Source organism: Colias croceus, chromosome 10, assembly GCF_905220415.1.
Source record: "Colias croceus chromosome 10, ilColCroc2.1".
NCBI lineage: Eukaryota > Metazoa > Arthropoda > Insecta > Lepidoptera > Pieridae > Colias > Colias croceus.
Genome location: NC_059546.1, coordinates 805,303 through 821,506, shown reverse-complemented (window position 1 = coordinate 821,506; position 16,204 = coordinate 805,303). Strand labels below are relative to the sequence as shown.

Below are 16,204 nucleotides of genomic sequence, written 5' to 3'. Positions count from 1 at the left end.
AGAGCTTGTTTTAACGCGCTGATTTCAGGAACTACTGGTCCGAAAAAATATTTTGTTGTGTTAGATAGCCCATTTATCCATGCTAAGATCTAGAAGAGCGGAGCAATGCGAGTAAAACCCCGAGGCACAGCTAGTATCTAAATACTAATATGAAGAAAATGTATACATTTTACCAAATTCTGGTCAATAATTAATTAAGTTTTCGTCCCCATTGATCTAATCTCTTTATATTGATATATTTATCTGAAAGCCTGTAAATAATCCCCCTTTTTTAGAACTATTAGAAGGTTAGGCTAAATATGGTCGCTAATTATTCTTATTTTACAAGAATCTTCACCAGTGTACTGCGTCTGATGTTATTTAAAACTACTTATTAAAGTTTATTATGTCTTCATACTTAATCTAATATTTTTATTGTTATAAGATAATGGCAGATCAAATAGTTTATCTTTAAGGAAGGTCAGGTTCAATTCAGAAGGTTATTTCCTATTTTTATTTTAAGTAACGGTCGATAAAAACTCATTAACCTATATTTTATATAATTATATTATTAATAATCCACCGCAAAAAAGCAAATTTAAAAGATATATGAGTGCGATTAATTTGCTCAATTTGTCTCTCTGTATGAAATTAATTGGAAGTCAATTAAAATCTTCGGTAAAAAAGTTTTAATAAATTAAGTTTCGTATTAATTTTTAAACACACGCATGATTTAACGGTAACGGTTGTATGAAGAGTCTATTAGTCTATACTAATATTATAAAGCTGAAGAGTTTGTTTGTTTGTTTGTTTGAACGCGCTAATCTCGGGAACTACTGGTCCGATTTGAAAAATTCATTCGGTGTTAGATAGCCGATTTATCGAGGAAGGTAATTTATTTGTAATGATGAAAATTCAGTTACATATTATAGTCCCCTATTTAGTCTCTTGGGGGTAGTTTTTATCAAAATGTTTTCTTAGCGGCCTACATCATATCGGCTATCTGCATGCCAAATTTCATCCCGATCGGTTCTCTAGTTTGGGATATGCGTTGATACTTGATAGTCAGTTGATAACTAGATCATTTTATGTTTTAAGAAAAATAACATAAAAAAAGAGTAACTTACGTCTTTTTTGTACGGTAAAGTTCTGTATTTTCATAATAGATATCCTCCCCTTGCTGGGGACATGTTGTATTGCTTTCTTCGGCCCTAACACCATTTTGGACCTGTAACAAGACAAACATACATTGAACATAATTATTATTATGACTTAAATATTGCCCTCTGTCCCCTGAATGCTGCAAATTGTAATAGACTAACAGATGTGGTTATAGAGACTAGAAAAAAAAATAAGACTGAATCTATTTAATTTGGCTGAATAACATATAAATTCCGTCACATAATATTAAAATTAATTAATTATCAAATATACCTCACCTTTATCTTATTATAACCTTTGTCAAGAGGACTGTTCTTGTTCTTGCGTTGGTATTAAAATTTTGAAAATTTTTATTTCAGATTTATAGATAAATTTAGATATAATTAATTAGTTACTATATATTTATCAAAAGCTTTATAATATCTAATAATGGTAATCACTTAGGTATTTTATGTGTGATTGTGATTTTTTTCGGAAACACATTCAAATATAATTATCCTTATTATGACCCTAATATTATTTAATGGTTTATGTAAATTGTGATTTAAAGCCGGCAATACGTTCCCTTAGATATTCATTCGCATTAAAGTTTTACTAACAATAAAAGAATATATATTCTTACATCGTTGTTACCACGTAAGTATTATCAAAATTGATGAAAATAAAACGATAAAAGTCGAATCCTTTTACAGTTTTTTAAAGAATAGTCGAGATTCTGTGAAATTCGGCAAATCAGTTAAATATTATACCTAATAACCGGCTTGCACTAATAAACCTGAAGAATTTCTAAAACGTCATATCTGACCTCAAACATGTATTTATTTAGTTATTTATTATGTTTACGTCCAATATATTCACGTTGACGTTTGCCAAAACTTAAGGATGTGTAATATAGATAACGAACAGGTAATTATGCTAAACTTTACTTTAACAAGTTATGGGAATTGACGCAAATTCTCAAATGCCAGATTTGGCTATGTGACTATGTATTATTTTGAATAATTTTAGCGATATTTTTTTAACTGAGCAATGTCTTGTTTTGTAATAAACATTTTAGCGCGTACTTATAAAGTTTTATTGTCAAAAAAACGCTTATAACTGGATTTTTTAGAAGTGCTCTTGAATTGTCATATCACTACATAGTATAAAACAAAGTCGCTTTCTCTGTTCCCACGTAAGTATGATGGTTAAATGTTTAAAACTACGGAAAGCATAAGGCTGGGTCCACATTTGTAGCATATTGACGTATCACGATCAGTCGTATCGTATCGAGTATTTGTATCATAAATATGGACCCTCATTTGTCGATGTCGTATTATAAATCCGTATCTTGAAAAAAAACGCGTCCATACTTATCAAATGCTGTATCATGTCAGTGTATCATTATAACACTTTCGTTATCCCAGCTCATCTTCAATGTTTACTCCTCTTTCACAAACCACGAAATGGCGGGAACACAGGCAATGATCGCGTATCAATTGCATTCACGTCCAAACTTGATCGATACGATGTGTATCCTCTTTGATGATTGCGGAAAAACCGACACACGATGGTTCGCGGTGTATCACGTATATCGTATCGTAATACAGTATCAAAATACGTCCATACCACCGATCGTGATACGCGTATCAGATACAAGGTGTATCATGATACACGGTTAGTGCGGATCGGGCCGTATCAGATACGGCGTGTATCATCAACGGGTATCATCTTGCGTCCAAACTAGCGATCATGATACGCGCCGAGGCCACGCAACGGAGATACGATACACCGAAATGCTACAAATGTGGACTCAGCCTAATGATGCGTTTTTTAATAGATAGAGCGATACAAGAGGAAGGTTTTAGTGTATAATTTATTAGGTTTTAGACAAAGCGTGCGAAGCTGCGTGCGGAAAGTTAGTTATACATAATATTATAAAATCATGGTCATGGACTTGATAAAGATTTAATAGATTGTTGATATTAGAAGAGAGAGATGAACACTGAACAGATCACAAATAAATTTCTAATACCTACACTCGTGACTCGTCTAGAGTTAGGTACATAAAGTTGAAATAATTAACTTGAAAGAACTCTAAGAAAATAACGGCACGTGCGTCATTAGATCTCTTGACGCAATATGCAATATATTTTTATTTATTTCTGTCGAAGTTTTTATAAAAGATACATTGGATCAACCTGCAGAACAACTTTCAAAGCTCAATAGAGACATAAATACAAAGTAACAACTATCGCTCTTTATCAGCTCAATTTATTAGGTAAATTACTTTATAATACCAAACTAGATTATTATAGATATATTTTATAATAATTAATTGTATAAAATTTTAATGAACATGCCTAGGCGTTTAAAATTACTGTTCATAATTTGGTACCAAAGCTTTTGTTAACCGTTCAAGTTAGAATGAAGTGTTCAATTGAAACCATTACTAATTCGATTACTTTTTTGTTTAATTAATGGAATAGCAATAGATGTAGTACAGCTTAATTGATTTCCTATTTATTATTACAAACCACCTATTATTTTGCATAATTTTCCTGTCGTAATTCATGCTTAAAATGTATTTAAATTATTTTCAAACTGGTTGTATTATAATTATTTCAAGTTGCCATAATGTACCGCGTCACAGATCGTATGACACTGGTTTTAAACCCGTTTAATTTGCGATCACAGATCACAGAGATACGCTTTTATTGAAGTGACAATTAGCGCTGTTTTTTTATGTAAATATGATACTTTACGTATGTCATATAATATAAACCCGGTTTTATTTTTAGGCATTTTTCGTTATTTTCTCGCATCAAACTTGCCGACTTACGTGACTAGTTTTTAATTGTTGATCACGCAAATCTATGCAAAACTGGACTGATAATAAATGTCAATGAATAACAAGAGAATTAGCACATGATATCAACTTATTGAAGATGTTTTTTGAATACAGAGAACTATTTTTGGAGAGACGCAAACTATAACATTAGGTACGAAAGAACCATAATCAAGTTATTGTTGCTCAAATGCCAGAGTACTTTAAGTAACACTATTATGATTAATTGTATATTATATTTACGAGTACATAATTGTATTGTAATATGATACCTAATCAAAAATGAAACACTATTTATTATCCATCATCATAATCGCATGTATACTCTTTTTCTATTACATATAAAACCAAAAATATCAAATTCGCGTGTATACTTTTACAAATTAAATTTTAAATGGTATACTCGTATCTACGGAATAAGGATGCTAAAATACATGAATCATAAGTCATGCTCTACATTATTCGAGTCATTTTCAGGTGGACATTATTTTGTCGAATAACAGTATCATTTCTATAATAGAGTTTTAATCACATCACTACATATTATAATTATGTATTGTTTTTATTTTAATTTTACAATGTATTACGTTGTTATATATTTGTTATTCCAAGACACTGCGTCTATTACCATGTAACTAGCTATTGAGCATTTATTTATGTTTTTTATGTATGTCGGTGGGACGATTTAAGTAAATAAACATCTGCTGTGTTTTTTATATTTGAATAAGTATTAAGTAGGTATATTCTTTGAAATGCTCTACAGGCGAAATAACCGAACTTAGAAATATGAAACTTTACACGGAAAAGAACTTACAGAGCAGAGTATAAAACCCATCCACAAAAACACACTGTAGTTTATTAGGCGGCCTTATCACTTAGCAGTAGTCTCTTCCAGGCAACAGCTTATACAATATGAAATTATTGCTTGCTTTTGCATCCGTATGAAGTCGTGGCAGTAATAAAAATTACTAGAATTAAAGCAATAATAAATCATATTTAATGCGCAATATAATAAAGTTAAAATAGTTTCAAAGGTGTGCGTTAATTGCATTAAGTAATTTATTATAGTGCATTAAGTAAATAATAATCGTTATTATTGTGAGAAACACTTGAATTATATTTATGCTAGGTGATAGAAAATAATTATAGGATATTTTAAATTATTTAAACAAATAAAAATTATAAGATTATAATAATGTCTTCTTCGTAATCTTTTACAAAATCGATGCTCATAGTATAAAGCTTGTTTGCTTGCACGCGCTGATCTGGAACTACCGGTCCGATTTGAAAATTTATTTAGTGTTAGACAGCCTATTTATTTAAGAGCGGAGCAATGCGGGTAAAACCGCGGGGCACAACTGGCACAATTATTAAATTATATGCCGATCTTCATGTTTATTCCAACTAATCTACGATGTTTGGCATCAATTTAATTTTAATCGTATTAAGCGTCCAAAATAGACCAATTATTTTTTTATCCATTGATACCTACGTGATACTTATTACAAAGATATTATTATTTTGTAGATAAACGATAACAAACTAATGATATGCTATGTCTTATTCATTGAACAATAATAGTTTTATCTCCTTTTAATTTATTTCTAAATCCCGTACAATGAGCATGACACGTGACTACATTCCTGTGTTCAGATTTCTTTAGTCAGAGAGCTGGTTATAATTTGTTCTAAATGATTGAATATTTAGAATATCGGTCACCAAGAGACTGAGTAAAAATAATGTGATGGTTAAAAAAAACATCACATTACTTACAATAACAAACATGACATTGAAAAAATTCTAATTTTGATAGGTTTTTTTCGCACGTAACTAAACGAAATCGGCTTGAAAACGGATTGAGTATGACTGGGAATTACCCTTATTTGTATATCTTCGCGAGCACAGCCTGTGGATGAAGTTTGTAGTAATATATAACTTGTTTATACCTAGTGCCTTTTATACAAATGACGTAATCGATTTATATCTAGTACGAAAATGTGGCGATTTAAGATGGTTTAAACATTGATACAAAAATTCACCACTGCCTCCTGGACTACAAGCTATTCAACCAATTGAGATTCAAAGCACAAAACGTCCAGTTAAGATTATACGTACAAAAGAATTATGTTAATAGCCGAGTAAAGTTATATTCAAGGATATAACCTTTTGCAGATAAATAGCCATTAGGTATCTGCACTAATACACCCTGTCAATATAAATGCAATAATGTGTTTGTTTGTTTGTCTCTTCGGTACTCATTCATACTATAACAGCTGTATTATGTATTATATTGTGTTGGTTATGTTAAATTATAAATCACGTTGAAATTATCCTTATTGGGTAATGTACCTATTGGCTGGCAAATTCATATAATACCATATCATGGACCAACCACGGCATGGACATAGGTTTTAATACGGACCATGCTTTATTCAAATTCCTGCATACCTGATACCTTTAATTTGAGTATAATAAATCTAAATCGAATGGTCAATGTTTACCCATACTACCGACTACCTTTAGGCCCTGCGTCTGAGGTCAACAAACGACCTCAGCTTAACTAACAGTGGGTTCAATTCCTGACATTTGCGAGTGGTCAAGGATGAAAAATGAAACAAATTACATTTTAACTAACAGTTGAGTAATGTTATTGCGCTATGAAAACTATTTGTAAATAAACACGTATGAATATTTTCCCATGGTTGAAGAAATTATAGGGGAGTATGATTAAGTTTCAACTTTTAACGTATCAAAGGTCAATCTACGGAACTACTAGTTCAGGATACATCGCCTATTTTTGCAAGTGACTACTATCAAGCTAATTTTCCGTTTGTAGCTTTATTTTGATGAGACGCCCAATAATTTCGTGTACGAAAGTCTCGATTGTGGTAGCTAACAGAGATAACAAGGATAAAAATTTTTGATTTGATGGTTGAGAACCATATTTATTACTAACTGAATTTTTTTTTGTTCAATATCAAGATAATTACCTAAATTATTCGAAAAAATATTTGTCCTACAAAATCTATGGTTGGTTCAAAGAGTCCCCCTTTCCAAAGTGTATCGCTAACGAGGTCATCATAAATGATTACTAACAAGCTGATTTTTTTGTTTTCACTTAGTTAATGTTTATATAATTCAACAGACATATTGTCCTACAAATTGCGTAATAAATATTTGAGAACCATCAAATCAAAAAATTTTATCCTTGTTATCTCTGTTAGCTACCACAATCGAGAGTTTCGTACACGAAATTATTCGGTGTCTCATCAAAATAAAGCTACAAACGGAAATTCAGCTTGATAGTAGTCACTTGCAAAAATGGGCGATGTATCCTGAACTATACAGCATCTATTTCAAATATATTTCACGACTTGAAATATGAATGCATCTTATCTACACTTTTTGATACGAAATTTTTGTTATAAATAAGCTGTTATCAGACGAACCAACAATTTTTTGTGTTTTTTACAACGAATAAATTGAATATAAATGCTATCTATAAATATAACAAATAAATGCTACTTATTCCCATAAGGAATATTAAAGGTATATACCTTTAATATTTTACACGGATTAATAAACCATAACAAAAACTAATACATCAATAATTATCATGTGCTAATTGATGACATAAGTAAATAATAAGTGTGTTAGATGCGCCAGCGCATCGGAGCGTTGAAAAATTTCGCTTTTTACGTAACTGAACACGTTACGGATATAGCGAATTGTTATCAAACAAAAACAATGAATTATTGATAATTTTCTTTGCTATTTTCCTTTATATATTGGTTACAATCACTGAGCTAATATTACGAACTTTTGAGTTAGGTGAAAAATATGTAACAAATGTAAATACGCAGCCCTTTATCCATTCTGTGTGAAAATCCTCTTAAAATAATCCGGGATCAATTTCAATCATCATCAATCATTTAGATGGAATACATTATTAAAATACCAATATCAGGTGTCCTTTATCCAACCGCATTAACAATTAGGACCTCTACGTCATTGCAACTTAAAATTTATAATCCTTTCAACTTTTTTTCAAAAAAGGAGATGATTTTTTTGTGTTTGTTACCTTGAAACTTTTCACTGGGTGAAGCGATTTTTATGTTTTTTATATTTTGATAGCCTGGTGCCTTCCGGCGGACTCCGGTCCTATTAAAATTTTGTATAATTCTGACAATTTCATGGCAGTTTAAGTTAGTTTAAGTAGAATTTCGTTAATAAATAATATATGAAGCTATGGATACGTAGAAAAAAAATCTGTTTTTTTCATCGTGTAAAATATATAATAACTCAGACAATTTGGCTAAAATTTTATAGGTGTCGTGACCTTTTAAACTCGTCTTCATTCATCACAAATGAACATTGAATATATACCAGAGCTAGATTTGATTTCAAAGCGTACCTAATAACTGCCTTGAAGTTTTAACTGATAATTTAAAAGCGATTTTGGATCCAATGACGTGTTTTGCAAAAAATAAACAAATTTGTATGAAATGAGGCTTTTTTTGAGGTTACTTAAATAAAGCCATTGTGTTTGGTTGGCTTGAGCGGATATTATATGTAGGTATATTGTATAATATGGCATATATCATAAATGAATAATATAATATTTGGAAACAATACACTATAATAGACAAAAAAAGTTGTTTTTGCGTTCAATAAGTTATACAAAAATGGAATATAGATGATAAACCGGCTCCCATTGGCAAGTTAGTGTCAAAAAATTAATGTTTATCCCAATTCCAACGTACCTATACTTTTATTTAAAAATAATAAATACACAATTATATTAAATGGTTGATGGTTTAATAATCGAATTCGTCTCATCTTGCCTTTTTAAGGCTTTAAAGGAAATAAAGAGTTATCATAATTATTGACGAATGCCCAATTTCGATTCAGTAATTTTTCGGTAATTTCGTGCCTTGTTAACCTTTACATGTCATATTGGGCTTTAAGAAATTAAACATAATATTTTATATCTATATTCAATCCTATCCTATAAATGCGAAAGTTTGTGAGGATGTGTGTGTGTGTTTGTTAGTCTTTCACGCAAATACTTCTGAACCGATTACAATGAAATTTAGCACACATATAGAGGGTAACTTGGATTAAAACCTAGGATAGGTTTCATCCCGGAAATCCCACGGGAACGGGAAACTATACTAAAAACTATAGGGTTTTTCTTTTAAAACGCGGGCAAAGCCGCGGGTGGAAAGCTAGTCTATAGGTACATAATTTTGATGTCTATATACTAGTATACCTAGTATGTATTATATAATCTGTCTTCACAAATATTTTTTTGTTAGAAACATATTATTATTGATATAAATAGTTGAATTCGCAATACCGCATATTTTGATATTGAGGAAAAATATACATCGAATTTATAGTTTATGCTTAATCAATGAATGATTAGTACTCCACGTGTTCCTTCACGTGATTATGAGTTATTAAATCTTTTTGTTTTTTATTCAATTACTTAATTCGTCAAAATAAACCTAGGTGTGAAATAGTTGTAGGTATAGTAAAAAGACCAAAAAATATTACACCATGACCATTTTAAATATTTCGTATGTGTATTTATTTTCATTTAACAAAAGTATTGTATAATTATATACAATTATACAGGTTGTCCCACTGTTGGTATACTAAAGGAGGTTATAGTTTTGCATACGCTGAGTTCGTAAAAAATACGTATAAAATTAGAGACGTATTTTTTTTAAATAGATGAATTCTTAAAACTCTATGTGTACACCCATAACAAGCAACCCGCCCAACTTTACCACCAGCACGTGACCTTTCGTTGAAGATATCATAGATATAGCGAAGCTATAAAGACGAAAACATGAATTTAACGTAATTTTGTTGTTTAAGTATTTTTTACGTGATCAGTGTATGCTAAACTACAAGTCTCTTCGCGCTTAGTATACCAATAGTGTACTAGTATTATATACAGGGTTACTTGTAAAACACCGGCAACCTCGCAGGACAAGATAGCTAACATCATAAGCAACAACATTAATTGTTCTACGACTTTTGATAATTTGTTAGATTTTATTTTCATACAAAAATAAATATTCATTTAATTTTCCGTTTGAATATTATAAACTCTACGCCTCCCAAAAATTACGTTAACAAGAAGCGAACGAGAGGGGGAAGGGGGCGTCGCGTCGTCCATCCGATAATGAATAGAACATAGACTTACAAATGTTAGGAGAGTACAATAAAAGTTTAAAAAATCATTTAAAAATAATTTATTGCGTTATGCCAAAAGTCGAAGAAACAAATGTTGTTACTTATGATGTTAGCTATCTTGTCATGCGAGGTTGCTGGTGTTTTACAAGTAACCCTGTATACTGACAAATACTTTTATTAAACGAAAAAAAATAAAACCGGCCAAGTGCGAGTCGGGCTCGCGCACAAAGGGTTCCGTAGCAGCAAATATAATAAATTACAGTTAAATCAACCTATCTCAAAAACTATAAGAGATACTTTGATCAAACCAAAAATCGTTGAAAGAGTTAATTAGCATGCATCACCTCTATTTTTTTTAGAATTTTATACCCCGTAGTTATAAAAATAGAGGGGGGGGGACATACTTTTTACGACTTTGAGAGCTGATATCTCAAAAACCGTTCACTTTAAGAAAAATGTTTTTTAGAAAACTTTATATCATTTTAAAAGACCTTTCCATTGATACCCCACACGGGTATGTACATCGAAAAAAAAAATTTCATCCCTCAGTTACATGTATGGGGGGCCCCACCCCCAATTCTTTTTTTTACTATTTAGTGTCATATTTTTGTAGCGGTTCATACAACACATATTCCCATCAAATTTCATCACTGTAGTACTTATAGTTTCCGAGTAAATCGGCTGTGACAGACGGACAGACGGACAGACGGACAGACGGACATGACGAAACTATAAGGGTTCCGTTTTTGCCATTTTGGCTACGGAACCCTAAAAACGAGACACGGACGAGGAAAAATAGAAATAATATTTTTTCTTTATTGCATTTTGAAATTAACTTCCTATTGTAACGATTTTCATTAGAGATTAATGTCGACCAGCGTTTTTGATCTATAAGAATTATTTTATTTAGTAGGTATTCATAAGGTATTCTTTTGGTTGTTATTGTAAATTTTTTGAACTCTATTTCTGTTTTATTGAGTGAATATTAAAAAATAAATTCTAGTGAATTATTTGCTATGGACTCAAATAGACAATATCAAGCAGTTTAGGTATTTCTGAATTAGGATTTGATTTGATGAAAGGTAGAGAAAGCTTATATCACATAAAATATTTAAAAGCAGAATTTCCGCCAGAATTGTTTGTTTTATGTTGTAGAATCTATTTTACTTATTTAAAAACTGATTTAATTATTTGTAATTTTGTAAATTTTTGTAAATATTAAGTATGGGAAATAAAACAAAACCCGTTAAGAGGACTAAAATCTGTCTAAAATCTAAAATCGTGATCTCCATCAACCGTCGCCGATTGTGTTAGGGCTAGCGCACAAGAGCAACTTTTGTCTCCGCAACTATTTTGTCTCTCCCATCAACTCTATGGGGAGTTGCGTCGCTACGTGCGCGCACTTTCTTACTAGCCCATAGAGTTAATGGGAGAGACAAAATAGTTGCGGTGACAAAAGTTGCTCTTGCGCGCTAGCTCATGTGTGCGCGAGTCGCTAAGTTTAGCTAGCTCTTGTAGTCATCTTGAGCGTGGTTTGAGTAATGTCAAATACTCAATTCAGAAACCGGCCGTAAATAATTAATTCAGTATCAATGTTTTTATAACTTTATTCTTGTTGTATAAATGACGTTTACGTTTTAAAATTAACATTAGATGACTAGAATTTGAAGACGTGTTTCGTATTTTAAATGTGTTTTGTATAATTATTACGCCATTTACCAATAATTCATTGAATATGCATATATTTATTGCGTAAACGGTGGAAACCCTTTGATAAGGTTATTTTTTTCTTAGAAGTTTATTATAAATAATCCATACTTAATATTATAAATGCGCAAGTAACTCTGTCTGTCTCTCTGTTACTCAATCACGCCTTAACTACAGAACCAATTTTCATTAAATTTGGTATGGAGATATTTTGATACCCGAGAAAGGACACAGGCTACTATATATCCCGGGAAAATGACGCAATCCCGGAAATCTCACGGGAACGGGAAATATGCGGGTTTTTCTATGACTGTGCGGGCGAAGGCGCGGGCGGAAACCTAGTACATAATATATATTTCATCAATAGGTACTCTATTCTTCATTTTTGAAGTACTTTTTAAATTCAAAGAACCTTTTTTTATACCTTATGTTCAATTGTTTTCTCTGTAACTTTAGGGCTACGGAATTAATTTTAACTTTGAGATTTTACGACACCTATGTTATAAATAGAACAAAGTTCAAACAAGTTGTTATCTCTAAAAGACTATCATTTATAGGTATTGCAATTGAATTATATTAAACGTTAAGTACATTGCAAGCCATTTTTCGAAGTCGGCTACTAAGTAAGTATACATCAATTAATTTCCCAAGCGATTACATAATAAGTTTTCTTATTGATTTATACAAAATAAATGACAAGTTTCCACACCGAATGAGTAAAATAACGAAAAATGTAAAACAAACGTTGTTTACTATATAATTTTTAAGGTCAACAACCTTTAATCAAGAAGGTCTTTGATAACTTTTGTGTATAAAATATTGATTCATAAGAAATGAGATTTATTGAGGAGAAAGTTTATAAACAAAATGTTTCCTTTGTTCGTTGCGGGGAAGATCATTTCTTATATTGATCCAATAATCTTACTAAATATTTATCCATTAACATTGCTATTTTAAATTATATATAGATACTAACACTATAACAGGATAAAGTTTATTAATATTTATGAGTTTATGATGTTTTAGAGGAGATTAACAAGATCTACTGAACTGATTTTAAAAATTATTTTCCCAATAGAAAGCCACGCTATCTACGAGTGTCTTAGGCTATATTTATTTCGTTTTAACACGGGTTAACTCTGTCGTGAAAAATAAAATAAACAGAGTTTTAGCTAGCTAAAATAAAAACCTGTGTTAAAATTAAAAATTTATTCAAAGAGATAGGGAAGATTATATTTTTTTTTCCATCAAGATAACTGCTTATGCCGGCTACTCACGTACCAGCCGCAGGGGCAATATTGGAATTGCACCCTTAAACATTGAGATATACATATGGAGACGACATCGCCTACATCACTTATGTTCCGCTCACCATAAGCCATATGGCTTAACTGCACGCTCATTTTTTATTTGTTTTAAAGTGAAACGCATCAAATATGCCTTCTTGTGTGTTGCGATATTGCACAAATAATACAAATAATACGGAAAAGTGCAAAGGAATAACTATCATCGGTAAGTACCTAACTAGATAATAATTTTTAAAACTTAGTTAGAGCAAAAAAATGGCGCACAGGTTTTGTTCGTGGTGTCTCCTCCATACGTAGTACATAATATTATCTCAATGCCCTTAAATGGCTTCTTAATTGTAATGTGTAAAACAAGCAGGGGCAATTTTTAAATTGGCTTATCTTTGGCTTTTTAATTACTCCGAATGCCGTGCAACCAGTATTGCCCCTGCGGCAGGTATGTGAGTAGCCCGCTAAATTAGTCCCTTTGCAATTTTTTTTTTGTACGACAAATTGAATGAAATTGATACGATTTGAAAATCATAACTATAGGTAGAGTTACTTGCACGCTCTACTTTGTAGAGACTGCCTTCTGGTAGCTGTGTTATTAACGATTAAAAAGTGCTTCTAAACAGTCTTGATTGTAAATATATGTTTGAGTTTGATGCAATCAGGATCGCGTACATGAAGGGGGACTCGGTTTTTGAAAGAATAAATTAAAATTATTTTGTTATTCATTGTTTTTCTTGTGGAATTTAAATATAGGAAAAGGATTATTATTATCATTTTGAACACATCATCAGTCAACATAAATGTGTATGAATCACCTAAATCACGTAGAATAAATTAACTACAGGAATATTTGACGTTATGAATTAATTTATTATTTTTTAGATAACGTTACATTACAAATTTGTACTCAGAAATAAATCAAAAACTATGTTTAGTGAATTATAAAAAATATTCTAAAATTATACTGAAATACTAGCTTCTGATTTATTGTTAAATAAAAAATCATATTTACATACAAGAATATCTTGATTATTTTAAAATGAATACATAGTATTAATATTAAGTTACCTGTTATATTGATCTTTTGCGTTGGTTTCAAGTCTGGACTCGGGTCAGTGGATTCGCAAACAAGTAATAACAAAACTTATTTATATATAATTGACTTTGTCGTTAGATTAACTTAAAAAAAGTCACTGCGTTTTCTGCGTTTATACCGAACTTAGGTATAAGTTATTTCCATAGAAATCTACTTGTAAACAAGATTTTCATATATGAATGAGGGAATCCAGTTTTAAACAATGTAAACCATCGCCCTAAAGTAAACTATAATATGAGATTTCAAAGTGTCCTCTTATATTTTAGTTTTCACACTAAATTTTCTTATAGCTAAAAGCATTAACTAAGGATATTTAAATTTTACCTATTCTAAATCCATGAAGGTTTGCTATTTTTATACGATCCAACTTAGAGGTTTATAAACATAACATCCTGACGTTTTTTCTCATTTTATGGGAATCCCCGAACCCACAGATTGCAAATTTATAATCCATACTAATATTATGAAAGTAACTCTGTCTGTCTGTCTGTTACTCAATCACGCCTAAACTACTGAACCAATTTTCATGAAATTTGGTATGGAGATATTTTGATACCCGAGAAAGGACATAGGCTACTTTTTATCCCGGGAAAATGACACAATCCTGAAATTCCCACGGGAATGGGAACTATGCGGGTCTTTCTTATACTGCGCAGGAGAAGCCGCGGGCGGAAAACTAGTACAAAATAAATTAATTAACTGTCTTAAATATAATTAACAATGATAAATTTATATTTATTGAAATTCTATAATATGTATTAAATAAGTTAAAACTGTAAGTAATACGTGTTATGGAGTTTTTTGTTTGGTATCGTAACTCCCAAACAAACGAACCGGTATGGATGAGGTTTTTTCATTTTGAAAATGTTTGTTAAAATTAATGTTTCATTTTAAATTTTTCTAACAATCGACAAACAATCAATAGCTTTTTGTATTTTAATTTTAATTATAATTAATGTAACAATTAACGTATAGTTTTGAATTTATTTGCATATTTTAGAAATATTATTGGCTTTGAGAAATGTATTATTATTGGCATGGTGTGTAAAAACCGAAGCTTTTCTCATCTTGTAAAAGTATGTCCGCATAATCCTAACATTAAATATTTATTTACATAAAAAATTCAACCCAGAATTTTTTTTATAAATTAAAATTTAGAAAGAAAGAAAGAAAAAAACATTTATTTTTAAATAGGCTTCTCTACATTGAAGTAAATTGATGATATTGTAATTAATTTTAAATTAACATAAAATTTACACATTTTTATCCTCACAATTTTACGTGAAAATTAAATTAAAACACTTACAAATTAATCACACCAATTAACAAAAAAACACCTCAATTAAAAAATGTACTCACCGATAATTTTTACCTGTATCACAAAACACACACAACACACAGGATTATCACTGAACGGTACAGAGGCGCACACACACAGCACAGTCGCGGTGGACTGCGCGCGCGCAGACCGCTTACTCTATATAAACTCTATTGAGATCCCGATACGCGTTACCGCTTCATTACATGTAGTCTATTATTTATTTATTTACATGGTCAAATATATAGAAAAATGATTAGAATTGTTTATTTGTAAAGCGAAATAAATTAGTTAGGAAATTTAATTCGAGTTAAAAAACACGTTTTTGACCGATCCCGGATAAGTGTATAGTTTGTATTAAATCTGTCCCGTCCGTCTGGGCCAAAATCGAAACTAAACTAAAGTAAAGTACCTAGTCGGGTTTTATATAAACACACAAACAGTACAGATAGAGCTAATAAAAGCGTGTTAAAATTAAAAATGAAGATTTTTGTTTTCAGTATATCTTGCTGTTTTGATAATCAAAGATCCCTTGGTTCCCTAGTTTTCAAGAGAAGAGAAAATTAAATCTATACAAATATTATAAAGAGGAAAGGTTTGATTTTTTGTTT

At 30.9% G+C, this 16,204-nt stretch overlaps 1 protein-coding gene across 1 annotated transcript in view; it reads right to left on the bottom strand.

The window, feature by feature from the left end:
- The window catches only part of LOC123694844 (scavenger receptor class B member 1-like), a 31,301-nt gene extending 15,577 nt beyond the window's left edge, over window positions 1-15,724 (bottom strand). Inside the window, exons 1-2 of the mRNA XM_045640439.1 lie at window positions 15,635-15,724; window positions 1,107-1,207 (exon numbers count right to left, since the gene is read on the bottom strand). Coding sequence (XP_045496395.1) covers window positions 1,107-1,200 — 94 coding nt within the window. The 5' untranslated portion in view covers window positions 1,201-1,207; window positions 15,635-15,724. The remainder of the gene's footprint in view (window positions 1-1,106; window positions 1,208-15,634) is intronic.
- Window positions 15,725-16,204: the final 480 nt, after the last annotated feature.